Raw genomic sequence first — 26536 nt, forward strand, 5'->3', positions numbered from 1 at the left:
ATTATGTTTTTCTTTGTATTAAGTAATTTTACAAATTAGTGTAACCCTGAATTATATATTATGTATTATTATTATATATGAATTTATTTAATATTAATATCTTTTAATAGTGAATTATTTTTAAATTTAATAAATTTAAATTATATTATTGAAAAAAATTAATTATATTAATTTCAAGTATTTTAATTAATTAATTAATTAAGTGGGACCACAACAGGGACTAAAGTTAGTTCATCCTAATGGAGAAGAGAGAGATGTTTTGAGTTCCTATTTACTGTTTATGACACAAAAGCTTATGTGAAGTAACTTTTTATGACAGGTGGGCCATAAACAGGAACTGGGATGAGTTCCCTATTGGAGATAGTCTTATGGTGAGATTAAGGGGTGGGCAGGATAATGTTAGGGTGGGGTAAGGTGTTAGTGGCTCACAGTGGAGTGAGGTGGTGGTGAAGAGTTAGAGATTGAAAATTTGGGATTTGATTAGATTAGAGGGAACAATTTGAGAATTTTAGATGATTTTTTAGAATTTAAATAATTTTGTCAACCATAACTTTTCTTTTATATCTAAAGTCGAATTTTTTTATTTATCTGTATTCTATTTTTTTTTTTGTTTTCTACAATAATTGATAATCTGCTATGCGAACTACTATTTCTACTTACTTTCACAAGTAGAAGTAGTAATTTTTTTCAACAATTTTTTTGGTCCAAACTGATATACACCAACTTTTTTTTCTTTGTTTTGCATGATAAAAAAGTTCAAACACATGACACCTTAATTCAGCTCCTTTGAAAAATAGTTTAACTAGATATTCTTTAAAAGTGTTATTTTATTCGACTTTTTATTATAATAATTTAAAAAAATAAAACAAACACATCCAAACAGATTAATGTCTTTTTTAAAATTAAATACATATTTAAAAAATAAATTAAATAAAACTGAAATTTAAATTTTCAATTTTAAAATCTCCATTTCAGTTTTAAAAATTTTTAATTACTAACAAAATTTTAATTTAAATACACACCCAAAAATTAAATTAAGTAAAATTAAAATTCAAAATTTCAATTTTAAAATTCTCAAATAAGTCTTAAAACTTTTAATTACTAATACATCATAATTTAAATACACATTCAAAAATCAAATTAAATAAAATTAAAAGTCAAAATTTCAATTTTAAAATTTTCAAAATAAGTCTTAAAGTTTTTAATTATTAACACATTCTAAACAAAATCCTAAAAAAATCAGATTTCAGCAGCAAAGTCGATACTGCCATAAAATCACAGAGCTTCACATTGTCCGTGACTTTCTTCCTCCGTGCCGCCTTCCTCCTAGGCGCTCATTCTCGCTGCCACTATGTCCTCATCATCGCCATTTGTCTGCATGACCAATTTCTCCACACCGCCTTCCTCCTCAGCGCTTATCCTTGTCGCTGGTGCATCCTCTTCGTCACCGTTCATTAGCTTCACTTCGTCCTACTCGGCGCCGTTCGCTGTTCGTCCGTATCCCCATATCCTCCCCGTGGCCATTCCTCCACGTCGCCAATTCTTTCGCGCCGAAAATGCGTCTCAGGTATTTGAATGTGTCAGTGTTCATCGATTTTCTTTTATGCATTTCTTGTCACCATTGCTTTTTCTATTATTTTGTACAAGATTTTTTTTCTTTGTGAACAATAATGAAATAAAATGGCCTAAAGATATTCCTATATATAATGTAATAATTTATTTTGCATGTGCAAATTCTGAATTTTATATGTGTCATGAAAGAATAATGGCATTCTAGTTTGTATCCCCAATTTATGTAGGTAATCATTGAGATACTGATGCTTGTTTATCATTATTCTTTATTTATTTATTTGTAGGAAAGATTAATTTTCTTACATTGTTTGTTAATCACAAAGGAGCTTCAATGTTTTAATGTTGATGCCGGTTGTTCTATTCTCATATTTGTATTAAGGATTTATTCATTTTTTTATTGGTAATTTTTGTTGTCTATCAATTATTTGGTGTACAATCTTATGATTTTGGTTGTGTAATCATATAATTTTAGATGTGTAATCTTATAAATTTAGATTTATAAACAAATCATATAGATATGAATTTCAGATGTGTTGATGAAAAATTAGCGTACATTATTATCATTTTGGATGTGTAAATATATCATTTGGATGTCTATTTGAGCCTAATTTTCTGTATCTAACACGCAGCCTACATCCAAAAAATGCGAATAAAAAACGTTACTTGTGCTGGTCGAAAAAATGGTAGTGTTCAAATAGATAATGAAAAATTCAACTAATAATAAAATAAGGTATTAAATTTTATTTCTCCTCTAAATTTTAAATGTGTTTATATTATTCGTTAAATTTTGGATGTCTCTAGAAAACAATAATGGCATTATGGTGTGTGTCCCCAATTTTGGATTTGGTATTGATGTTTGTTTATTATTGTTCTAATATGAGAGTTTTAAATTGTTAGGGCAGAAAATAGGGCAAGAAAATGAAAACTTTTTCCCACTTTGTTTGGCTAGAAATGAAAGGCACGGCGAGAGCTTCGTCTGACCACAAATGCCACGTAAATTGGAGTACCGTAACTCAAGATATGAGCAAATGAAGAAGAAAGTGAATAGTGTTAATGGCGAATCTTCTTACCTGTGGGTATTTAACCCGACCCCACCCGGTCGGGTAGAGTTGCCAACCCGATCCACAGCGGGTAACAGGGACGTCTTAAATGCCCCCACTATATAATTTATTTTGACCCCACAACCCCAAATCAAATCCCTAACCCTTCTTTTCCCAATCTTCTTCATCTGCTCCAAGCCTCCAAGCTTCGCAGCCTCCAACCTTCGCACTTCGCAGCCCGCACTCGGCAGTCGGCACTCTTGTCTCTAGATATTAGAGCCACTCCGCCACTCCGCATCTCAGCCAGTGTCACGGCTCTCTTCCCGCTGACGTTTCTGGCTCTCCGGCCTCCGCCCTCCTATCTCCAGAGTCACTGCCGTGTCTCCACATCTCCGCGTCTCCTTCTGCCTTCTTCTTCATCGATCGGTTCCGAGTCGGCACTCTTGTCTCTAGATATTAGAGCCACTCCGCCATCCGCATCTCAGCCAGTCACGGCTCTCTTCCCGCTGACGTTTCTGGCTCTCCGGCCTCCGCCCTCCTATCTCCAGAGTCACTGCCGTGTCTCCACATCTCCGCGTCTCCTTCTGCCTTCTTCTTCATCGATCGGTTCCGATCCGTTCGTCCTTCTTCTTCGAATACTGCAAATCTGCGATCTTCTTCTCTCTTTGGTTTTCAATCTTTAGTCTTCACTCTTCAGGCTTCAGCAGAGAACGCCTGGCTTTCGTCCTGCTGCCGCTGAACGCCGCATAGATCCGTCACTGGCTACTGTCTACTGGGTTTTACACTTTTGCTTCCTAGAGTTCAACTGTTCGGATTCAATCTTGGATTTTTTTTGGTACAGTCATGAATCATGATTGATCTGCAATCTGCTGCTTATTCACTTTATTTGCTTCATTGTTGTTTGATAACTGATTTAGTTGTTAATTGTGAATTTGTATTGAATATTTGATTTTGTTCTGATGTAATGCAAGTTTAGTTTGATTAATTTATTTGTTAATTATTTTTGTGCATTGATTTAATTATTTTTGAAGACTTAATTTGTTCTGATGTAAATACGAGAAAACAATATAAATCAGTCAATAATCAACTAATAGTCTAATATTGATTTTGAATTTTGGATGTAAAGTAGAAATCTTCTGATGATTCCTTTTAATGATCTGATATATTTGTTGATTAAGATGTAGCATTCTATTTGTTGCATCAGATTGGGAATTTTTAATTCTTTCATAGTAGCTTAATTACCTAACTACCTTCTTGATTGGAATTCACAAGCATGAAGCATCCTCTTTAAGCAATGATAAGGCAAAGAAATGAGGCTCACAAGAGAGACTGAAAATTATTTTCTTGTTGTTTTATTTAAAATTATTTTGGAATAACAATCACAAGCATTCTCTTTAAGCAATGATAAGGCAAATTCTCTTTAAGCAATGATAAGGCAAAGAAATGAGTGGCTGACAAGAGAGGCTAAAATTATTTTGTTGTTTTATTTAAATTATTGTTGTATACTTGTATTTATAATTTTATATTGTAATTTTTAATTTGTGTACTTGTGGTTCTTCTTTTCAAGATTTAATCCTAATTGGTTTGATGACTATGGCAACTGGTTAGAATATAGTATATCAAAAGATGCTGTTTTTTGTCTTTGTTGTTATCTTATGAACCTGAGACTGAAGGTGGTGATGCTTTTGTAACTACTGGCTTTTCAAATTGGAAAAAAAAGGAGAGACTACAAATTCATGTTGGGATTCATGATAGCGCTCATAATCAAGCTTGGAGAAATGTGAAGCACTTATGAGACCAAAACAAACCATCACTGCTGCTATTGAAAAACAATCTGAGCAAGCTAAAAAGAATTATCAAATTCACTTGACAGCAACAATTGATTGTATTAGATTTCTTTTGCGACAAGGATTGGCCTTTCGTGGTAATGATGAGACAGATGATTCTGTTAACCAAGGAAATTTTTTGGAACTTCTAAACTTTCTTGCACAACATAATGAAGAGATTGGTCGTGCTTTCAAAAATGCTCGTGGGAATCTTAAACTAATAGCACCCTCAATTCAAAAAGATATTGTAAGAGCTGCTGCAAGGGAAACGACAAAAGTTATTGTAGATGATCTTGGGGATGAATTATTTGCTATATTGGTTGATGAAGCCCGTGACATTTCTATTAAGGAGCAAATGTCAGTTTGCTTAAGGTATGTGAACAAAGAAGAACAAGTTAGGGAGCATTTTCTTGGTCTTGTTCATGTTTCTAATACTAATGCTTTATCTCTAAAATTAGCATTGGAGTCATTATTAGAAACATATAATTTAAGTTTATCAAGAGTACGTGGACAAGGATATGATGGTGCAAGTAACATGCAAGGAGAATTTAATGGTTTGAAAACTTTGATATTGAAAGAAAATTCTTATGCTTTCTATGTACATTGCTTTGCTCACCAACTTCAGTTAGCTCTTGTAACGGTTGCAAAAAAACAAGTTGAAATTGCTTTGCTTTTTAATTTGTTAACTAATTTGTGCAATGTTGTTGGAGCTTTGTGTAAACGAAGAGATATGCTTCGTGATAGTCAAATGACTAAGACAATTGAAGCACTAAAAAGTGGAGAAATTTCTAGTGGGCGTGGTTTGAATCAAGAAACAGCTTTAAAAAGAGCTGGAGATACTAGATGGGGTTCACACTATGGAACTATACTTAGATTAATTTTTTTATTTCCTTCTGTGGTTAATGTTCTTGAATATGTTGAGGAAGATGGAAATAATTCAGAACAAAGAGCTGAAGCATGTCATTTATTGAATGTCATTCAATCTTTTGAATTCATTTTCAACTTGCACTTGATGAAAAATATCTTGGGAGTTACTAATGAGTTATCTCAAGCGTTACAAAGGAACGATCAAGACATTATAAATGCTATGGCATTAGTCAAAGTGTCTAAGCAACGGTTGCAAAATATAAGAGATGATGGCTGGTCTCTTTTACTTGACGAAGTCTCACTGTTTTGTGACAAACATGATATTACTGTTCCAATCATGGATGATATATTTGTGTCACAAGGAAGATCAAGACGCAAAGCTCAAAAGATATCAAATTTGCATCATTTTCAAGTTGAGATATTCTATCAAGTAGTTGATAGACAACTTCAAGAACTCAATAATCGTTTTACAGAGGTGAATACTGAATTGCTTCTTTGCATAGCTTGTTTGAATCCAAGACACTCATTTTTTGCATTTGATAAGGAGAAGTTGATCCAGTTAGCTCAATTCTATCCATTAGAATTTTCTTCCACTCAACTTTTGGCACTTGACAGTCAACTTGAGAACTTCATACTAGATGTGCGTTCTGATGATTAATTCTCAGACTTAAATGGAATTAGTGCTCTTTCTCAAAAGTTGGTTGAGACTCGAAAAAATATTGTTTATCCATTAGTGTTTCTTCTTTTGAAGTTAGCTTTAGTTTTGCCCGTAGCAACTGCATCAGTTGAAAGAACTTTTTCTGCTATGAACATCATAAATAGTCGACTTCGGAACCGTATGGGAGACGAATTTTTAAATGATTGTTTAGTGACATACATAGAAAGAGAGACATTTGATTGTATTGACAATGAAAAGATTATTCAATCTTTTTAAAATATGAAACCTAGAAGAATGGAATTCTAAATTATTTGTTATTATTTTGAATTATTATTTTATTTTAATTTATTGGTTAAATAATTTAAAAAATATTCCTATTTTATAACATTAATTATAAAAATTATTATTATATTATATATATTTTGCCCCCACCGAAAAAATTTTCTGGATCCGTCACTGGCGGGTAAGGTTCTTGTGCGGGTCATGTAGGGTTCTCGTGCGGGTCATGTAGAGTTGCCAATCCGACCAACTCGCATTTTATATATGTATATGTTATATACTTATATAAAATATATTTTAAGTGAATGTTGAACCAAAAACCTCTCACTAAATGCAAAAGATTCTTAAAATTATTAATTGATAATTTAATATATATTTTTTACATAAAAATCAATTCTATTTTAAATTATCATCAAGTTATATAATAATGTTATATCTTTTCTGTAACCCGCAAGTAGTGTCGGGTACCTGTCGGTTAAGAGCAGGTAGGGTTAGGGTTGGGATATTCTCAACTCACAGGCAGGGTTAGGGTTGGATCCGAACCCTACTCTACCCATTGTCACCCCTAAGCTGAATGGGTTCTCTAATTGGGTATTTATATGTTGGGATTGGGTCCAACTTAGACCCGGTCCAACCGTTTAGCATTTTTAGTTTGTTTGGCCTAATTTTTTGCCAAAACCTTTAATATTGGTGTCCGAATTTCAATTCTAAATGTTTTCTAAGCTTTTCTGCAGTTTTTAGTATTCTTATACAGTCCTGGACAGACTTAAGGTGATACTGCCGGTTAATTTACTGGTACGAATTTTTACGCAATTTTCAGTAGAAAATTACATTTTTCCATTCGAAAAAATCTTCTGAATTCAAATCTCATCTTTAAATTTTTAAATTAAGATGTCTGAATTTTTGAACTTATTCCGAAAAATTAATTTATTATTTTATTTTAATTAAATGGTTAATAACTTCCGGTTTTACACAACTTTGCAAGGAAACTAATCCTAATTCAACAATAACCAAATGCACAAAAAATTTCTTTTGACTTTTTCAATGTATGTCTCTTGCCTCTTTTTTCTCATTTTTTTTTTTACCTCACCATATTTATCTTTTTCTCAATTGAAGCACAAAGTGTACATATAGTCATAATACTAAAATTTCAAATGAAGCACAAAGTTAAAAGAAAATACTTCAACTCAAATGTATGAGATGATGCTCTAGTGTCACTCCATTTTTTTTATCTTCAAATATTGTTAAGAGTTTAATTTTATAATATGAAACTTATTCTTCAAATTCCATCACTATCTCTCCAATTTTTTTATTGATTCTATCCGTATAACTGTTTTTTTTGACATGCAATACTTTTTTTATTGTGTTCCACTATTTTTATTGTCTTTCGAACTGTTCCATTATCTCTATTGTTCTTGTATTTTATTTTTGTCCTACCAATCTCTGAATTTTGATTTTTTGTTATTTTTAGAGTTGTCATCTTTAGCCGACCTCACTTAATGGACAAAGCTTTGTTGTTGTTGTTTAGAATTGTTGTCTTTCTTAGCATGCATAATTTTTTCATTTTGCACCATTATAACTATTGTCCATTGTTATGCAATTTTTGTTTTGAGCTAGTGATTTTCTACAGTTTGATTCTTATCGGTCCTTGTGTCTTTGTTGTCTCTTATTTCTTTTCTAACGTTGCTAACTATTCTATTTGCTTTTTCGTTTTTAGTCAACTATGATTTTCTGAACCTTTTCTCTTAGTTTCATAAAATTGATATATTTGCTAATCATTTGTGGGCTGAAACGTGGTATAAGTAATGTGGGCTAAACCTTGCTAACTATCTATGGCTTTGGGCCTCCAACACTCATAAATCTATTAGCACAAATTTAACCTTTTAACTCAGTAAAAATGTTTGTCATTATATCTTAATATCAAAATCAATTCTAACTCAACAAAAAGTCAATGCCTCGTAGGTGTTGAAAGATACAAATGTATCTCACAACTATATATGCAACTTTAAAGCTTTATCAGCGTCACTGTAAACAATTTTTTCCGTAGACAATAATATTGCTAATATTTTTGTCTATAAACTATGTAGAACAATACTTATTTATTATTCAAATATTTTTATTGATATAAAATATAAATTTAATTTTAAACGTGTATCTAATTATTTATGTCACAAAATATAACTACCTTATATGATTATCACTCCTAATAGCGTGAACATCTATTTATCTATTTATCTATTTATAATATATAAAAATTGATACTAACTCTCTTCACAATAATTTTAAGCCATTTTTTTTAATGATGTCACGTCAGCAATTCTAATAACTTGGCAAAAGATGAAAATCAACCAATCATTATTTAATAAAATATTTTAAAAAAATTAAAACAAAAAACTCTTATCTATTATTATTCAATTGAAACATCAAGTACTAATTAAATGCAATAAACATACATTAAAAGTGTTATAATAATAATAATAATTATAAAAAATTTCAGTTACAAATATTTAAATTCTACAACTTATATATATTAAGACTCTTATTACTCTTCATTTCTTAATTTCTCATACTAATTATCAAAAATTTCTTAAATTTAATATAATATTTTTATATGTTTTTCATTCTCATTCATTTATTTTTTTAATTATTTACAAACAAAAAAATCGCAAAAAAAGATAAAGTGTAACCATTAATGTAAATAAAAAAATAAAAAATAAAAATATAATTTTGTATAACTTTAATATAAATAATTTATATCTTTTTTAAAAATAAATAAATTTAAAATTTATTTATAATATATTTTTTAAAATTTTTTTAATATAATATTTATTAAAATATATTATATAGTATAAATAATTTATCTGTCCTCAACCAGGTTTCGCTCTAGTTAGTCCGAAATGTGAATGTGAATGGATAACTTTGTAACTTTACACGTGCGTCAAAACTATACCTTCCTTAGTAAGCCCAAGCTCTAACTTTTGAAATTCCAAAAGTTTTCTACCGCTTTCATCATTATTTCATTCTTTTCTGTAATAAAACTTTGTCCCTGTTTTTTGTAGTCAACAACTGGACTGAGTAGTAGGAGTGGAGCCACAGAACAACTTATATCCCTTAGCTTGAATTTTGTTAGATCCTTAATTAGGAACTACAATAAATATGGAGAACGAGGTTGTTCTGTTGGATACATGGCCAAGCATGTTTGGTATGAGGGCTAGAATTGCATTGGTTGAAAAGGGTGCCAATTATGAGTACAAGGAGCAAGATCTTTGGAGCAAGAGTTCTTTGCTTCTTCAGGTGAATCCAATTCACAAGAAGGTTCCAGTTCTGATCCATAATGGTAGATCAATATGTGAATCTGCAATTATAGTTCAGTACATTGATGAGGTTTGGAATGACAAATTTCCAATCATGCCCTCGGATCCTTATGAGAGAGCTCAGGCCAGATTTTGGGTGACTTCATTGACCAAAAGGTACTTGCTTTCACTTGTTTTGACGTATGTGGTTTCCATTAATTTAAGAGAAAGACTATAATTTTCTTGTCTATCATTCAGTATTCTTTCATACTACATCCTTTGGGTGTGGCGCTTCCTTAAATCCTGCGTTAACACAAAATGCTTGTGTACCGGGTTGCATTTTTAATTTCTTCAGATATAGGAGAAATTTTCTTTTCTTCCTTCATTATCTACTTGTCTTGAAATTTTATTTCTAGGGTAGAAACGTCTACTTTACATTGTTGATAAAATTATAGATTAAAAATAGGTTCGGATCCTAAACAAACAATTTTTTTAATTGTAATCTCTTAGATTTTTTTTTCAAAAAATTGCTGTACACTCCAAATCAGGCAGTACAAGAAAATTGACAGCTCATTTATTTTCTGCAATTTAATTAATTTTTAATATTTGAATTTAACATTTTTTGTTGCATGATAATTGATAAATAGACTTTTCCATATTGGATATCTTTATCAATGCAGTATAATAATACGTGGATGAAACTATGGCTCTCGGAAGGTGAAGAACATGAAACATGTAAGAAGGAGTTGATCTCCAATTTGAAGCAACTAGAGGATATTTTGGGAGAAAAAGCATTTTATGGGGGTGACACTTTTGGGTTTCTTGATATTGGTCTCATCACATTTTATAGCTGGTTTTATACCTTTGAGAATTACGGCAATTTCAAATTGGAAGCAGAGTGTCCTAAATTGATGGCTTGGGCCAAAAGGTGCATGCAGAGAGACACGGTTTCTAAGTCACTTGTTGATGATAAGTAGGTGTATGATTATGTCGTACAAGCCATAAAGAATGCCTTTGGAAAATAGAAGCACACTTCTATTTTGTATAATATTATTGAAAGGTGTTAGTGCAATAATTATGCATTTTGTATTTGATTGGAATACAAAATGCTTATATAGTATTTGCTTTGTAATACTTCACTTGCTTTACTTATTATCATTTCAGCTTTTCTAATCTGTTTGGGCCAATCTAGACGACAATATCACCATGCTAATAATACCTTGTTAGATATTCTAGTGAGTGGTTGTGAATGTGTTGTGTTATGTTGAGATGGAATCATTTCTATCCAAGAATTTCACACTAATTAATGATAAACACAAATTAAAAAAAAATTATAATCCAACTGAGGGCGAAAAAAATAAAAATGGTGTAAAGAAACTAAAGAATAACACAGCTTTGTAATTTTTTCTTATTTTATGGATGACTTAAAAGTATAAATTTAATTGAATATGATTAAAAAATATATATATACTAAAAATTAATCACAAAATTAATTATTATATATTTGTGTATATTGAATTTATTTTTAATATATATCATGTATTTTAATATGTATATTATACAAATAACTAATTTAATTATTAATTTTTTTATGTACAGATAACATAGTTGAATATAATTATCATATCATTTTTCGTAACTCAAATACCAAAAGAATCCCGCTAAGGAGACAATAGACTATTTGTACAATGTGTACAATGGGATAAACATCTTTCCGAAAAATTAAACTAATTTTGGGATTTACCAATGATTGAACTCTTGACCTTTCAGATCTAGCGCTCTAATACCATGTCATAATATCACTCATCCTAAAAGTTTCAGCTGATAAAAAAATGTAACACTAATGATTATATATCTAATACTCCATAAACTTCTATTGTATAAATATTCTATTGGCTCCTCGTACTTTCCCATACCAAAATAATATTCTAGACTATAGTCTATTTTTCTCTGGTTGCCGCCCTTGTTGACCTTTTTCATACTTATCCTATGTCCAAGTTAAGAACTCACAAAAATATCTAATTGTTTATGTAGGCTTTGTCCTCTTGCTACATCCCTATCTCACTTGACTTGTCGAGTCTTCTTACAATGGGGGACAATAGCAACAATAATGTTGTTTTGTTGGGCTCAGGGTTCAGCATGTTTGGCATGAGAGCAAGAATAGCATTGGAAGAGAAAGAAATCAAGTATGAGTACAAGGAGGAAGATCTTATCAACAAGAGCTCCTTGCTCTTAGAAATGAATCCAGTTCAAAAGAAAATCCCGGTTCTTATACATAATGGAAGACCAATATGTGAGTCCCTCATAATTGTTGAGTATATTGATATGGTTTGGAACAACAACAATAATAATGCTCCAATGTTGCTTCCTTTTGATCCCTATGACAAAGCTCAAGCCAGATTCTGGGCTGATTTTGTAGATCAGAAGGTAAATTGATGACTAATTAGTTCTTCACACTTTCCTTTGAATTTAAAGTTTAGAATTTAGTCTTTAGTATTTAAATAAATTTAATTAAGTGTGTGGCCGAAAATAATAAATTTTGTTGATTATTTAACATTGTATTTTTACAATATATAAAATTAATAAGTGCCATGATATATAATCTAGATTCTAGAAAATGTTAGTGTACAATATCACCTAATGACGATGTAGCAATGTAATTTTCTCCAAAATCAATGCAGGTGTATCATTTTTCTAGGAGAATATGGACTAATTCCAAGGGAGATGAGCAAGAGTTGGCTAAGAAGGGCTTCATTGAGAGCTTGAAACAATTGGAGGAGTTTCTCGGAGACAAGCCTTATTTTGGAGGGGAGCAATTTGGGTTTGTTGATGTTGCTCTCATCCCTTTCTATTGCTGGTTTTATACATATGAGATGTTTGGAAACTTCAAACTTGAGACATTTTGTCCAAATATCATCTCATGGGCTAATAGATGCATGAAGAGAAAAAGTGTTTCTATAACTCTTGCAGATGGGAAGGAAGTTTATGAGTCTGTTTTGGATTACAAGAATAAGTTTTTGATGGACTAAGGGAAAGCTCTGGTGAACTCATGTATCAAAGTAGATAGAGCTAATAATATTTGTTTCCCACAATATCTGTCCCCCAATTTCCAAATTGCATTGGTTATATAGCTAGTAATAATAGTTAAGTATTATTTACATATTGAACTATATGAACTCACTTGTGTATAGCATATATGGTGGCTCATCACCTGTTCTTTTGATGTTTGGAGTTTGAATATAGACTCATTTTATGGCCATAGTAGACATTCTAGTGATGGTATTTTTCTTTTTTAAGGACTAACAAAAAAAGTTTTCTTTTCTATAAACTTGCAATTTTGTGCCCTTTTTTTTAGAACAAATTTTTATTTATGAAAATTGACAAATAACACTTACATATCGCACAAAAAATAGTGTGTTGTTTTGTGCATATTATAATTATAAATTTATATAAGTAAGTTTTAATTTTCTAACCAAAATGACGAATTATTATTGAAAATTGTATCAAAACAAAAGAAAAGATTCAACTTAATTATATAAAGAGTAAAATATCATTTTTATCCACAAAGGTTTTAAATGTTGATAAATTTATCCGTGAAAAAAAGAAAATTACAATTGTATCTATGAAAGATGGGTTTTGTATGACAAAATTAACCAGACATTGAAAAATCACTTAAAAACTCCGAATTATCCTTTTCCTAACCCTAATCTCGACGTCTCTCTTCCAAATCTCAACCCTTCTTTTATTCTTTTCATGAATTTCACCACCTCTTTCACTAACACCACTACTGTCACCAACTGTTAGCCTTACCTTCCTCCTTTTTCACTGTCAGTCTGTCACAACCCCAATGACAATTATGATCGAGCATGGCAGCAGCAAAGCAGCATCTGTTTCACTTGACCTTCTTCTTCTTTATCTTGTTTTGCAATCATCTTCTTCCCCAAAACGTAGAGGGTTAGGATTTTCCAAAACTAACCATGTCAAAATCTAAATCTACCACCATCTGAAAAATCGCAATCTCTCCACCGTCGATCTTTAAGGTAGCAGTAAGACTTGAGTACAGATATTGCAGCCATGCTGGAAAGAGATTATAGAGCAGCAGCAACAGCGAAGAGAGAACGTAAACCAGAAATCACAAAAGGAGAGGATAGTGAAGTTGGAGAGAGAAGTGGTCGCCGTTTGAGTGTTTTAGAGAACGAGCGAGAGAGAGAACGGGACGGGGTGGAAAGGAAGCTTGGGTGCGTCAGTACCTGACGATCGGATTTTCTATCGGTAAAGAATTCACAAATAAATAATCGCGTTGTAAGTATAGTTTCTAAGCCAACAAAAATTCTTTCGTACAAAAGTTTTGGTTGTCACAAGTAACAAAACCCAATAAAATTTATAACCGAAGTATTTAAACCTCGGGTCGTCTCTCAAGGAATTGCAAGGAGGTATGATTTGTTATTGGTTAAAGAAAACAGTATAATTTTGGGTTTTTAAAATAAGGAACGAGTTATTTAAATGGCAAGGAAAATAAATTAATAATTATAAAATCTCTTGGTAAGGCATAAGAAATTGAAGTCCTATCCTAGTTATCCTTATCAGGTGTGATGAGAATTGGATTCTGCTCCCACTTTGGTTAACCCTTACTAAATAAAAAAAAGTCAAGCGGACTAATTAATTTGATCCTCAAGTCCTAGTCAACTCCTATGGAAAGACTAGAGTTATTGGAGTACAAATTAATCAGCAAAGAATTCCAATTTCAATCAACAGCTGAGTTTGATAACTCAAGTGTTACTAATCACTCAATCAAGGCTAAAAGGGTGTAAAAAGCTAAATTAAAGTCATAAATATGAATTACCTCAAATTGCATAAATAAGAGAAATCAAATCTGACATAAGGGTTCATAAATTAAAGTAATAGAATAAGTAAAAGTAGAAAATAAATTAAAGGAACGTTGAACTTGGAAATTGAGAAGTAGAAATTCTAATCTTAAAAGAAATCCTAAATCCTAAAACCTAAGAGAGAGGAGAGAGCCTCTCTCTCTAAAAACTACATCTAATCCTAAAATTGTGAATTATGAATTGTTAAGTCTATGTTGAGTCTCTGCATGTTTCCTGCCTTTATTCTGTATTTCTGGGCCGAAAACTGAGTCAAAACGCGGCCCGAAATCACCCCCAGTGTTTTCTGAATTTTCTGCAGATCGCGCATGTCATGCGTACGCGTCGATCACGCGTACGCGTCGTTTGACGATTTTTCTCTCCACGCGTGCGCGTCAGGCACGCGCTCGCGTTGTTGCGCGAACTCCAATCCACGTGTATGCGTCAGGCACACGTACGCGTCGCTGTGATTTTCTCTATTTTGCGCAGTCACGTGAGCCATGCATCCGCGTCGGTGTTCGCTGGTCATCTCCTTGGTTTCTTGTGTTTCTTCCATTTTTGCAAGCTTCATCTCCATTCTCTAAGCCATTCCTACCCTATGACGCCTGAAACACTTAACACACAGATCATGGCATTGAATGGTATAAAGGAGAATTAAAATACACAATAAAAAGATCTCTAGGAAGCAAGTTTTCAACCATGGAACAATTTTGTGAAGGAATCGTAAATACATGCTAATCATATGAATAAATGGGTAAAGACTTGATAAAACCACTCAATTAAACACAATATAAATCATAAAATAATGGTTTATCAACCTCCCCACACTTAAACATTAGCATGTCCTCATGCTTAGCTTAAGGAGATAAAATAAATGAGTAGGGAAGAGCAAGACTTATGAAATGTAACCTATCTATGTGAATGCAACTACATGCAAAATATTTCTACCTACTTGGTTAAAAGTAAACAAATCCTTCAAGAACAAATATGAACTGGACTTCACTAATTCAAATCACAAAATAAAGTACAAATAACTTGCAAGAAGAAAATAGCTCATGAAAGCATGGAACAAGAAACCGAACATCGAACCCTCACTGGAAGTGTATATACTCTAATCGCTCAGGTGTTTGAGGTTCGATTCTCTCAATCCTCTACTAATCTTGCTTTCTATGGCTTTCTCTTCATCTAACAATCAACAAAAATTTAATGCACATATACACATATCAAGAGGTCTTTTAAGGGTTGTAATGGGGTCAAGGTCAAGGTAGGATTGTATTTGGTCAAGTGGACTGAAATCTGAATCCTTAATTAACTTAAACTTTTCACCTAACTTAAGACAATCCATGTAATCATAATATAAAGCCTAACTACCCATTAATTGTGTTTGCTACATATTTATGCATTCCAAGTTTTGAGTACAGTACATATGCATTGCTATCGCCATTTATTTTGGGGCATTTTGTCCTCTTTTTATTTTTCTGCTCTTTTTTTTTCTCTTTTTTTCTTTTTCTATTTTTCTTTTCTTAATAAATTTTTTTCCAATGCATATGATTAAATTCTTGAATGCAAGAATATATGCTCAATTATTATTTTACACATTTTCACAAGAATACACAACATCCAATTCTCAAACCAAATATTTTCAATCCCAATTTCTCCACACTTAAATCATGAACACTTTCACTAGTCTAAGCTAACAAAGAATTCAAATTAAGGACATTATTGTTTTTCACTTAGAGTTAATGATGTGTTAAAACAAAGAGCAAATGGGGTAAAATAGGCTCAAATTGGTTTGCAAGGGATAATGAAGGGTTAAGGCCATATGGGTATGTAAGATGAGTGAAACAAGGCCTCAATCATATAAGTATATGCATACATTAAACCATGGAAATATAGAATTAAGCAAGATATAGATCACAATTTTAGAGAGAACAACACACACCAAAAATAAAATATTGGTTGATAAAATATAACCAATCAAATAGGCTAAAAAATCTCACAGGTTTTGTGTGTTCGAGCTCTAAACCATGTTCCAAAATAAAATTTCTTCAAACAAGTTTTTTCAAAAAATTTTACTCAAATTAGTGAAATACTTTAAAAAGTTTCTTGAAAAAGTAAATATTACTTCAACCAAGTGGTAAAATATGCACAAAATCAAACAAACATGCAATCAAACATGCAAATGCAATAATGAATTAACAAAGAAAATAAAACATTGGTGTTGAGAAGAAAATAACTAACCCATGGAAGTCGGTATCGACCTCCCCACACCTAAAGATTGCACCGTCCTCGGTGCATGCTAAGATGTGCAAGTGGACGGGTAGCTTCCACTGACGCTTGTAGATGGAGGCGCATTAGCTGGAGGTCTCTTGGTTCCTTTCCTTGCTGGTGGTTTGGTAGTGGCTTTCTCTTTTTCTTTCCGGGTACCCATGTCTAAAGATGAAAGAAAAGGAAGAATATTAAATATAGAGAATCAAAAAACCGAGAGGAAGAGATTCCAAGTGATAATAAATGCCAAAAAGAGGATAATAGCTTAAATACATGGTAGCTACAACATGTAGGTAAGACATCATTTAAGAGCGAAAAGGCAATTCATAATGAAATAGATGCAAGAGGTAAAAGCATACAAGGAATAGGCATGAGAAGTATAGCTCAAGCATCAAGTATCAGATATGCCAAATTAAAGAGCATGTGTAATGATGACAATCGTTAATGATAATCCCAAATACATATGGCATCCAAGTGTTGTGAAAAAGAGGCATGAAAGTAGAAGAGTAAAACAAAATATGATTCAAAATGCCATAGGAGCTTTTTCACAAACACTTGGTGTGCAATGTGAAAATAGGAATGAAAATAATATAATCCAAATGTATATGAGTGCCAAAATTAAGTGCAATTGTCAAATCACCCCTCAGAAAATCTACAAGCTCAAGTATAGTAAGGTATGACCCAAATAGAATTCTAACACCAACATAAGAATGCATGAAAAAGAAAGAAGAAAAGAAACCAAAATAATGAAACCATAAATAAATGCAGCAAATTAAAAGGATAAAAGAGTAGAGGGGGAGAAGAAAAGAAAGAAAGAAGAATGAAAGAAGTAGGAATGAAAAAGAATTAGGATTGGGGTAAAGATAATCAGGCGCTGAGATGGTTCAATCGTGCGTCGCATGTGACGCGTACGCGTACATCACGCGTACACGTAGATCGCATAAAGTTCAAGTGACGCGTACGCGTCGGGGATGCGTACGCGTGGATGGCCATTGTGGAAAAGCAACGCACATGCGTCAGGGACGCGTACACGTGATGGGGCTTGTGCTCCTAGCATAGTTCCAGCCCCACACCAACACAACTTTCTGGCCAAACATCATTTACGCCGATTTTACATAGTCACGCGTGTGCGTCAATGGCGCGTATACGTGGTTTGAATTTTTTGCGGGGGACGCGTACGCGTGAGGTACGCGAACGCGTGGCATGGTTTCTGCACCACGCACCACTCCCGCGCGTCTCGCGTGTAACTCTCTGTTCAAGGGTGCATAGACATATGACGCGTGCGCGTCGATCCCCTTTTTTTTAATATGCAGAATGCAAAATGCAGATGTTGATGCAGACATTATGAATGAACACTAAGAAAAATAGAATGAAATAAAACTAAGAATAAAACAAAATAAAATAAAACTAAACTGAAAAAGAACGGTCATACCATGGTGGGTTGTCTCCCACCTAGCACTTTTAGTTAAAGTCCTTAAGTTGGACATTTGGTGAGTTCCTTGTCATGGTGGCTTGTGCTTGAACTTGTCTTGAAACTTCCACCAATGCACTTCTAATAAGCTCTATCAATACCACGTAAATTCCTCAAGCTTTGATGGAGTTTTTCACAAGCTTTGAGCTCCCAAAATTGATCCTCATATATTCCCGGATCCCAAATATTGATTCTACACCCGTCTTCAAGTGGACCATGATGATTCCATCCGGGTGGGACGCAATTAAAATTCTCACTAAGGCATCCAAACAGCTTTCTAGACCTATTCAATTGAGTTTTACACCAAACCTTGTATTTCAACTTGGAGCATAAAACCATGTTGAACCTTGCTTGACAACTCCAACCACTAACCATCTTCCTCTTGCTCTTAATGCCACAAAGAGCTCTAAATTGACCATCCGTCTCTAGAAGCCCATATTCAAGTGGGAAAGTAAAGGTTAAGGATAAAAATTTTACCCACTTGAATGTTGTATTGGACGGTAATGGTTTTGGGAGAGGTGTTTCTAATGATCTTGCAAGCTCCACTCCCTTGTGCTCTTTTTTGACATCTTCCACCTCTTTGCAAGCTTCTTCAATATCAACCTCTTCCTCTTGGTAGCTTTCTTCCAATTCGATTTCTTCTTCATTGTTCACCAAGAGCATGGGAGGTTGTGCTTCTTCTTCTTTAAACTCCATATCAAGTCCAATGGGAGAGAATTCAAATGTAGATAAGAATTCATTAATGATTAAATCCATCTCTTGATCGTTCCCTTCAAAGTCATCAACCATGATATGCCTTAGAGGTTGTACATCCTCCTCAACATCAACATCAAACACCTTGGAAGGAGGCTCTATGAATGAACTTTCCAATGGAGGCTCAGCATCTCCTAAGTCTGCAACCACTTCTTCCTTTTCAATAATTGCTGCTTTGTCCAATTGTTTAAGTATAAAATCGTACTCCTCCTTGATGATCTCCCTTCTATGACAACTCCCTTCAACTACTCTTTCATCTGCAAAGGTCTCTTCTACCTTCACATTTTGGGCCTCCTCTTGCTCTAAGACAAAATCAGACTTCTCCTTGATGTCTTCCTTCACTAATTCTTCAACCACTCCTTCAACTTCAAGAGTATCTACTACCTTCACCTTTAAGGCCTCATCTAGCTCCTTATGAAGTATGAATTCGTGAAGATGATCCCTACTCTCTTGTTCTATGTCAATCTCATAACCGGGATAATCTTGCTTTTGGATTGATGGATGTGGGTGCTCTTCCATAGAGGGTGGTGATGGGATGGAAAGATCATTATATGGTTGAAAAGAAAGTGCACTAGAGATTGAGGGTTGAATATTGGAGGTAGAGGGTCGGTTCATGCGGGATATAAGATTTTAGAGTGTAGAGGTGAGACCAATAATGTTAGAAATGAGTGTGTTGTTATCCAATAGAGGTTGGAGTGGATATGATGGTTCATTTGTTGGGAGAGATGGCTCATAATATGGAGGTGGTTCTTCTTGATAAGGATATGGAGATGGTGAATATTGAGGTGGTTGTGCTGGGTGTGGCTCATATGGTGGTTAGTGTGGTGGATAAGGGTTAGGGTCATATGGAGGTGAATGGCGGAAAGGGGCTTGTGAGTTTGGTGGTTCAAAGACATATTGTGGAGGTGGTTCATAATCATAGGGTGGGGCTTGTTGGTAACTACAAGGGGGTCCACCATATCTATCATCTTGGTACGCACCTCGAAATGGCTCTTGACCATGGTAAATTGGTGGAGGTTGGTTGTCACTAAGGGGTCTACCATAACTATTGTCTTGGCATGCATTGTAGAATGGTCGTCGTCCATGGTACTTTGGAAGGTGTTGTTGCCGAAAGGGTTGATCAGATCCTCATGACTCCTTCCATCTTTGATTGCTTTGACCTTGATGCATGTTCCTCTAATAGCTTCCATTCCTTTCAACAAAATTAGAACCAAACTCATAGCGACAGTGGTGAGAATTCATAGTAGCTAATAAAAATTAAAAACAAAAAATAAAAACAAAAACAAATAAACAAGCAAAGGAAAAATATTTACAATAACCAATAATAAGGCACACGTTTGCAATTCTCCGACAACGGCGCCATTTTGATGAACGGACTTTCTATCGGTAAAGAATTCACAAATAAATAATCACGTTGTAAGTATAGTTTCTAAACTAACAAAAATCCTTTCGTACAAAAGTTTTGGTTGTCACAAGTAACAAAACCCAATAAAATTTATAACCGAAGTATTTAAACCTCGGGTCGTCTCTCAAGGAATTGCAGGGAGGTATGATTTGTTATTGGTTAAAGAAAACAATATAATTTTGGGTTTTTAAAATAAGGAACAAGTTATTTAAATGGCAAGAAAAATAAATTAATAATTATAAAATCTCTTGGCAAGTTATAAGAAATTGAAGTCCTATCATAGTTATCCTTATCAGGTGTGATGAGAATTGGATTCTGCTCCCACTTTGGTTAACCCTTACTAAATAAAGGAAAGTCAAGCGGACTAATTAATTTGATCCTCAAGTCCTAGTCAACTGCTATGGAAAGACTAGAGTTATTGGAGTACAAATTAATCAGCAAAGAATTTCAATTTCAATCAACAGTTAATTTTGATAACTCAAGTGTTACTAATTACTCAACCAAGGCCAAAAGGGCGTAAAAAGCTAAATTAAAGTCATAAATATGAATGACCTCAAATTGCATAAATAAGAAAAATCAAGTCTGACATAAGGGTTCATAAATTAAAGTAATAGAATAAGTAAAAGTAAAAAATAAATTAAAGGAACATTGAACCTGGAAATTGAGAAGTAGAAATTCTAATCCTAAAAGAAATCCTAAATCCTAAAACCTAAGAGAGAGGAGAGAGCCTCTTTCTCTAAAAACTACATCTAATCCTAAAATTGTGAATTATGAATTGTTAAGTATATGTTGAGTCTCTGCATGTTTCCTGGCTTTATTCTGTGTTTCTAGGCAAAAAACTGAGTCAAAACGCGGTCCAAAATTGCCCCCAGCGTTTTCTGAATTTTCTGCAGATCGCGCATGTCACGCGTACGCGTCGTTTGACGATTTTCCTCTCCATGTGTGCGCGTCAGACACGCGCTCGCGTCGTTGTGCGAACTCCAATCTACCCGTACGCGTCACTGTGATTTTCTCTATTTCGCGACAGTAAAGAAGGAGGAAGGTGAGACTGACGGTTTGGTGGTAGCAGTGCTGGTGATGTTAGTGATAGAAGTGATAAAATCCATGAAAAGAGTAAAAGGATGGTTGAGATTTAGAAGAAGGATGTTGAGATTAGAGTTAGAAAAAGGGTAATTTGAAAATTTTAGGTGATTTTTTCTGGAGAATTTTATCATATGAAACCCATCTTTCATGGATACAACTGTAATTTCTCTTTGTTCGTGAATAGATTTGTCAGCCTTTAAAATTTTCATGGGTAAAAATGATAATTTATTCTTGTTTCAAACACAAACTAACTAAAAGGCCACAAATAAGCAGCAAACAAATAGCATAGCACACCAAAGTGCCATATATGCCATTATTCAAAAAAAAACACACAACAAAGAAGCATGGCATACATGAATTTCACTGATCAGAATTCAAGAGATTCCTCTGCTGAAAATGCTCAAAGACCTTTTGTTCCTTAGGAATACACTTGGACACACTGTCTCTCTCAGTGCACTTCTTGGCCCAAGCAAAGAGGTTAGGGAAGCTTTCTTGGCTCACAAAATTCAAGTTGTTAGTGAATTTGTAGACGTAGAACCAACTGAACAATGGGACAAGTATCACATCCACAAGTCCAATGTTGTCTCCACCAAAATATGTCCTGTCTCCTCCAACTTGTTCTTCCATTACTTTCAGACCCTCGATCAACCCTTTCTTTCCATCTTCTTTCTCTTCTCCTTCTGTTTTGAAAAACTTCATAGCATTGTCGTATATCTGCTTCATCATACTAAGGGTTATTCGATAAGGAAAAAAGTTTTTAAAGTGACAAAAGTTATAAAATGACAAAATAAATGGTTTATCACTATTAAATTTGCAGAATCAAATTCTTCTAAAGTAAAAACAGTTAGTAAAGTGGATGTGTAGAATCTAACCACCTTTATATCAGGATATGATTAGTTGACTGCATATATAATGTTAAGCTTATATAAGGAAAAAGTTACAAAAATATTTCCTAAACACAAATATTAATTATTAAATTAATTATTATACTTTACATATTTGTCGAATAAAATAATCCGACTACCAGAACGTTAGAAAAACATAATCAAATTTTTTTCATGAACCCCAAATACGTATTCCTTGCTTATGTAGTGGTTAATTAATGAATATTTTTGTTGTACATATAACATAATTGAAAAAAATAAAAATAAAAAAAAGGTACCTTCTTGTCGACATAATCAGCCCAGAATCTAGCTTGAGCTCTGTGATAAGGATCAGAAGGAAGCAACGAAGGAGACTTATGATTCCAAACCTCATCAATGTACTCAAGAACAACAAGTGACTCACAAATGGGTTTTCCATTGTGAATAAGAACTGGAACTTTCTTATAAACAGGATTCAATTGCAGGAGTAAGGTGCTCTTATTATTAGGCAAGTCCTCTTCTTTGATCTCATACTTGATGCCCTTTTCCTCTAGTGCTATTTGGACCCTCCTCGCATATGGGCTTAGCCAGAAATCCAGCATTATTACTTCATCATTTTTTGCCATTGTTGTTCAATGATGATGATGAATTTTGATGGGATACTCAATTTATAGACAACTGGATATAGTGTAATTTTTTATGAAATTAATGTAAAGTCTATTTTACATAAAGGAAAAGTCTAGGCGCAGCAACTTTGTTAAATTCTGACCAGCATGTAACCAGCAAAGAAAAGTAAGTTATTGGATGAAATCCCACACCATTAAAACTATCATTGATGGCTATTTGATAGTTACAAATCACAAAAATTGCTGTCCTTAACATTCTTCTTTGATAAATTACTTTTACTTTGTATTAATTTAAAATTATTTTTATTAAAAGTTAAAACTAATTGATTATTGATATATTAATTGTGTTAGTAGTTTAATGTTTTAAAAATTTCTAACTAATTATGAAATCCAAAAATTAAAGAATATACTAATTTTTGCACTAAGCAATTCAAACTTTGAAAAATCTAATGACTTTCTTTACGCAAAAGTATGTATGCAATAAAAATGATCCCATGTAAAAAAGAATTCACATTTTGTAAGCTACAAGTTTGAATATTTGTGTAACAGACTAACAGATAATATACACATTTCTAAAGACTTTACATACATTTATGTTCTCTTACGATAAATTTTAAATTCTAAGTTGTAAAGTAATTCCATGCGTTTTTATATAACTTCTTAATTTTCTTTCTGGAATAAAAGAATTATTGTAATTTTTATCAATAAATAAAATTATATACTCACTTGCCACTAAAAATTTTTCAATTTCCTCTTATATTTCAACTCACAGAATAAAAAGAAACTATTTCAATTATGTGTATGCAATTACTTTAATTTTGATCAGAAATATCATATACTCATATGGTATTAGATAACATATAACAATGACCTCGATCTCTTAATCAAGATGATAATTACCCTTGTAACAATCATCATTTTAATTAGATTTAAGTGTTGTTAACTTTAATTTATAAAATAAATTGAGTAAATAGTTAAATTAGTCTCCAAAAAGTTATTTATATTCTCCAAATTAGTTTTCAAAAGATTTTTATAATCAAACTCGTCTTTTAAAGAATTTAAATTAGTTATCTTAGTCTTTCTGTTATTTCCGTTGCTAACGGCGTCAAAATTTGTTGATGTGACATGTTAAGTAATATCACAACATACACCTAGCTAATAGTCTTACTTGGCAAATTAACATGATAAGTTTATGAAATTAGATTAAATAAACCCAAAAATAAGAAATTTTAATACTTCAAGTTTGCCTCTAAATTAAGTTTTGATTTGATCTAATTTTATAAATTTATCATGCTAATAGTCAATTAAAACTTCTATGTATATATTATAGTATCACTTAACGTGACACATTAACAAATTTTAAAACTGTCAAAAAAAATGACAGAAAAATTAACACAATTAATTTTAAATATTTAAAAGACGAATTTAATTAAAAAAAATTTAGAGAATGATTAAAAAATGGATATTTTTTTAGGGACGAATTTAATTATTTATCCAAAATAAATTGGTTATAACATAAAAATTAATGTTTATCATTAATGTGCTTTTTATTGTCAAGTTCTATTGAATTATATATATCTTTCATAGGAGTGAATAAGAAATTATTAATCTTGCTGTTAGGATGACCTGGCAATAGTATGAAATACTATATGCCAAAATCTTAATATAATACAATATTATTTTAATTTTTATATAATATAAATAAAATAAATTGATTTTGGAGCTTATTATAGAAATAAACTATTCCAAATTTAATAAGCATTTCAAAAAATAGCATCGTGTCCTTGGTGACGACGATGATGTTTTCTATGCATTTTTTTTTTTCATTTGACATAATCTACTTTGTGTCTTTTCTTACTGCCACATGATTCAAAACGGCCAAAAATCGTTTTGGTTTTACTTCTTTTTCTAAGAGATTTATTGTATTAGGACAAAGTATTTTTATACTATGAATTATTGAATAAATTTTTATATATCAAGAAATTAGGGTACGGTAGTGAACTTTTTTAATTCTTTTGTTTAAATCACTTAGTTAAAAGTATTAAAGAAAAATGAAGCAACAAATTAAAATTAAGACAAACAAAAGCAGATGACAGAAATACAAAGAATAACAACAAACAAAAGAGTAGGTGAAAAATAAAATTGTAGTGTAGGAATGGTCCAAGCTTGAGGGTTTTGCCTGCAAGTATATACCAACCCTACTTTGTTGGATTCTTGCTATGCTCATGTTTGTGAGTTAGTACGTAATCCCATGCGTCAGCAAGTAAGTTGAATTTCCATGGATATTATAACCGAACCTGTAATTGAGATGATCATGCTAAATTCACGAGTAACTGGAGTATGGGGTAAATTGGAGGAGTTTAGATCGATTGAGAGAGGTTTTAATCAATTTCAATTTTTTTTAAAGAATGATTTGATGTTTTTAGAATTGAAAAAAAGACTTCTTTAACTCTTTAAAAATTATATCTTGCATGAGAGAAAATAAGTTGAATCGGATAAACAGGACTAGAAAAGTATTACTTGTTTTTCAATCTGGATCCAATTCTGGGATTTATCTGAACAATTTAAAATTATTCAGGTTGAAAAAAGATTTGGGGAGAAAATTAGAGAGGTAATAGACATTGATTTTTTCTCTGTTCGTGGAAGAGAATCTCGAATTCTCAAGACCAAAGTCTGGCTGGATGGTAATAAAAAGGTGAAAGATAGCATTCGTATGGCTGAACTGAATGGTAAGGTGCTGAAAATTGGATTGCGATATGAGAGGATTGAAATTTTCTGTACCTAATATGCTCATTTAGGACATGATTCCAAACACTATTTTAAATTCATGGAGGATTCATTAGCGGGCGCTATTAAACAGGATCGTATTGGCAAGTGGGTTAAAGCAGATCAAGTGGGCAAGAGAATCGAATGTGGAGGAACTGGTGATAACTCCAGCTTCAATAACTCAAACTCAAGCACTCTCCAACCGAGAAAAAAGCTAACTCCAAACTGGTTGATAGATAATTTTTTCAACTTGAGTGTTAAAGGGACAAAAAATAACTCTATGGAGACATTTGGAGGTAATAAAGAGGATGATAATTTTTCGGAAGTGGTTTGACAGTCAATTGAGAAGACTAGTGAGGCATTAGTCCTGTAAGATATTACTAGTACTAAGAACACTGATGGATCTACCCCACAGAACTTACGTAATGAAGGAATGACTAGCAGGGACTCTAAATGAAAATAACTTGTTAGATAAGGGACTGATTCAAGTAAGCTGTTCAGAGGAATAAAAAGAAGAAATCAAGGGAAGGAAAATGAAAATGAGGCTAAGAAGATCTATATGATTGATGATATGATTGCTAAAACGAGGGTGGAGGATGCCAACCGTTCAATGGCACCCGGAGAGATATGAAGCTCATTACATGGAATTGTCAGGGTTTGTAGAGACTCTTGACAATTCACAATCTCAAAGGGATGTCACAATCCCACTCCCCCGAGATTATTTTTCTATATGAAACTAAAAACCAATCTCGACAAGTGGAAACTAATCTCGACAAGTGAAAATGAAGTTAAGGTCATGTGGTTTTACAAATTGAAAGATTATTGATCCGGTGGGTAGCGCCGGAGGCTTGGCACTAGCTTGGAGGAACAATGTGGTAGTGTAAATAATTGATAGTTCAGATTT

At 32.8% G+C, this 26536-nt stretch overlaps 3 protein-coding genes and 1 pseudogene across 3 annotated transcripts; 3 read left to right on the forward strand and 1 right to left on the reverse strand.

The window, feature by feature from the left end:
• The first annotated feature begins 4403 nt into the window (after nt 1–4403).
• Nucleotides 4404–5963, forward strand: LOC130940018 (uncharacterized). The gene has a single exon (XM_057868074.1). It carries the CDS (start codon nt 4404–4406, stop codon nt 5961–5963), a length of 1560 nt encoding a protein of 519 aa, XP_057724057.1.
• Nucleotides 5964–9144: 3181 nt separating this feature from the next.
• LOC130941535 (glutathione S-transferase 3-like) lies at nt 9145–10712 on the forward strand (annotated as a pseudogene).
• An 843-nt stretch (nt 10713–11555) lies between these two features.
• On the forward strand, nt 11556–12794 carry LOC130940986 (probable glutathione S-transferase). Its single transcript, XM_057869311.1, has 2 exons — nt 11556–11962; nt 12217–12794. The coding sequence occupies exons 1-2, from the start codon at nt 11624–11626 to the stop codon at nt 12562–12564; spliced, it is 687 nt and encodes a 228-aa protein (XP_057725294.1). The 5' UTR covers nt 11556–11623; the 3' UTR covers nt 12565–12794.
• An 8751-nt stretch (nt 12795–21545) lies between these two features.
• On the reverse strand, nt 21546–22902 carry LOC130940987 (probable glutathione S-transferase parC). The gene is made up of 2 exons (XM_057869312.1): nt 22540–22902; nt 21546–22091 (listed from the first exon to the last, which is right to left on the reverse strand). Exons 1-2 carry the CDS (start codon nt 22864–22866, stop codon nt 21738–21740), a joined length of 681 nt encoding a protein of 226 aa, XP_057725295.1. The 5' UTR covers nt 22867–22902; the 3' UTR covers nt 21546–21737.
• Between the last annotated feature and the right edge of the window lie 3634 nt (nt 22903–26536).

The sequence above is a fragment of the Arachis stenosperma genome, chromosome 7 (genome assembly GCF_014773155.1).
Source record: "Arachis stenosperma cultivar V10309 chromosome 7, arast.V10309.gnm1.PFL2, whole genome shotgun sequence".
Lineage (NCBI taxonomy): Eukaryota > Viridiplantae > Streptophyta > Magnoliopsida > Fabales > Fabaceae > Arachis > Arachis stenosperma.

What these genes read in the sequence shown, in the direction of transcription:
- LOC130940018 (XM_057868074.1), top strand. Translation starts at nt 4,404, where the DNA reads ATGAGACCAAAACAAACCATCACTGCTGCTATTGAAAAACAATCTGAG.
- LOC130940986 (XM_057869311.1), top strand. Translation starts at nt 11,624, where the DNA reads ATGGGGGACAATAGCAACAATAATGTTGTTTTGTTGGGCTCAGGGTTC. An exon ending in CTGATTTTGTAGATCAGAAG is followed by an intron (nt 11,963 to 12,216) that starts GTAAATTGATGA and finishes AAATCAATGCAG; the next exon opens with GTGTATCATTTTTCTAGGAG.
- LOC130940987 (XM_057869312.1), bottom strand. Translation starts at nt 22,866, where the DNA reads ATGGCAAAAAATGATGAAGTAATAATGCTGGATTTCTGGCTAAGCCCA. An exon ending in CTGATTATGTCGACAAGAAG is followed by an intron (nt 22,092 to 22,539) that starts GTACCTTTTTTT and finishes ATGATGAAGCAG; the next exon opens with ATATACGACAATGCTATGAA.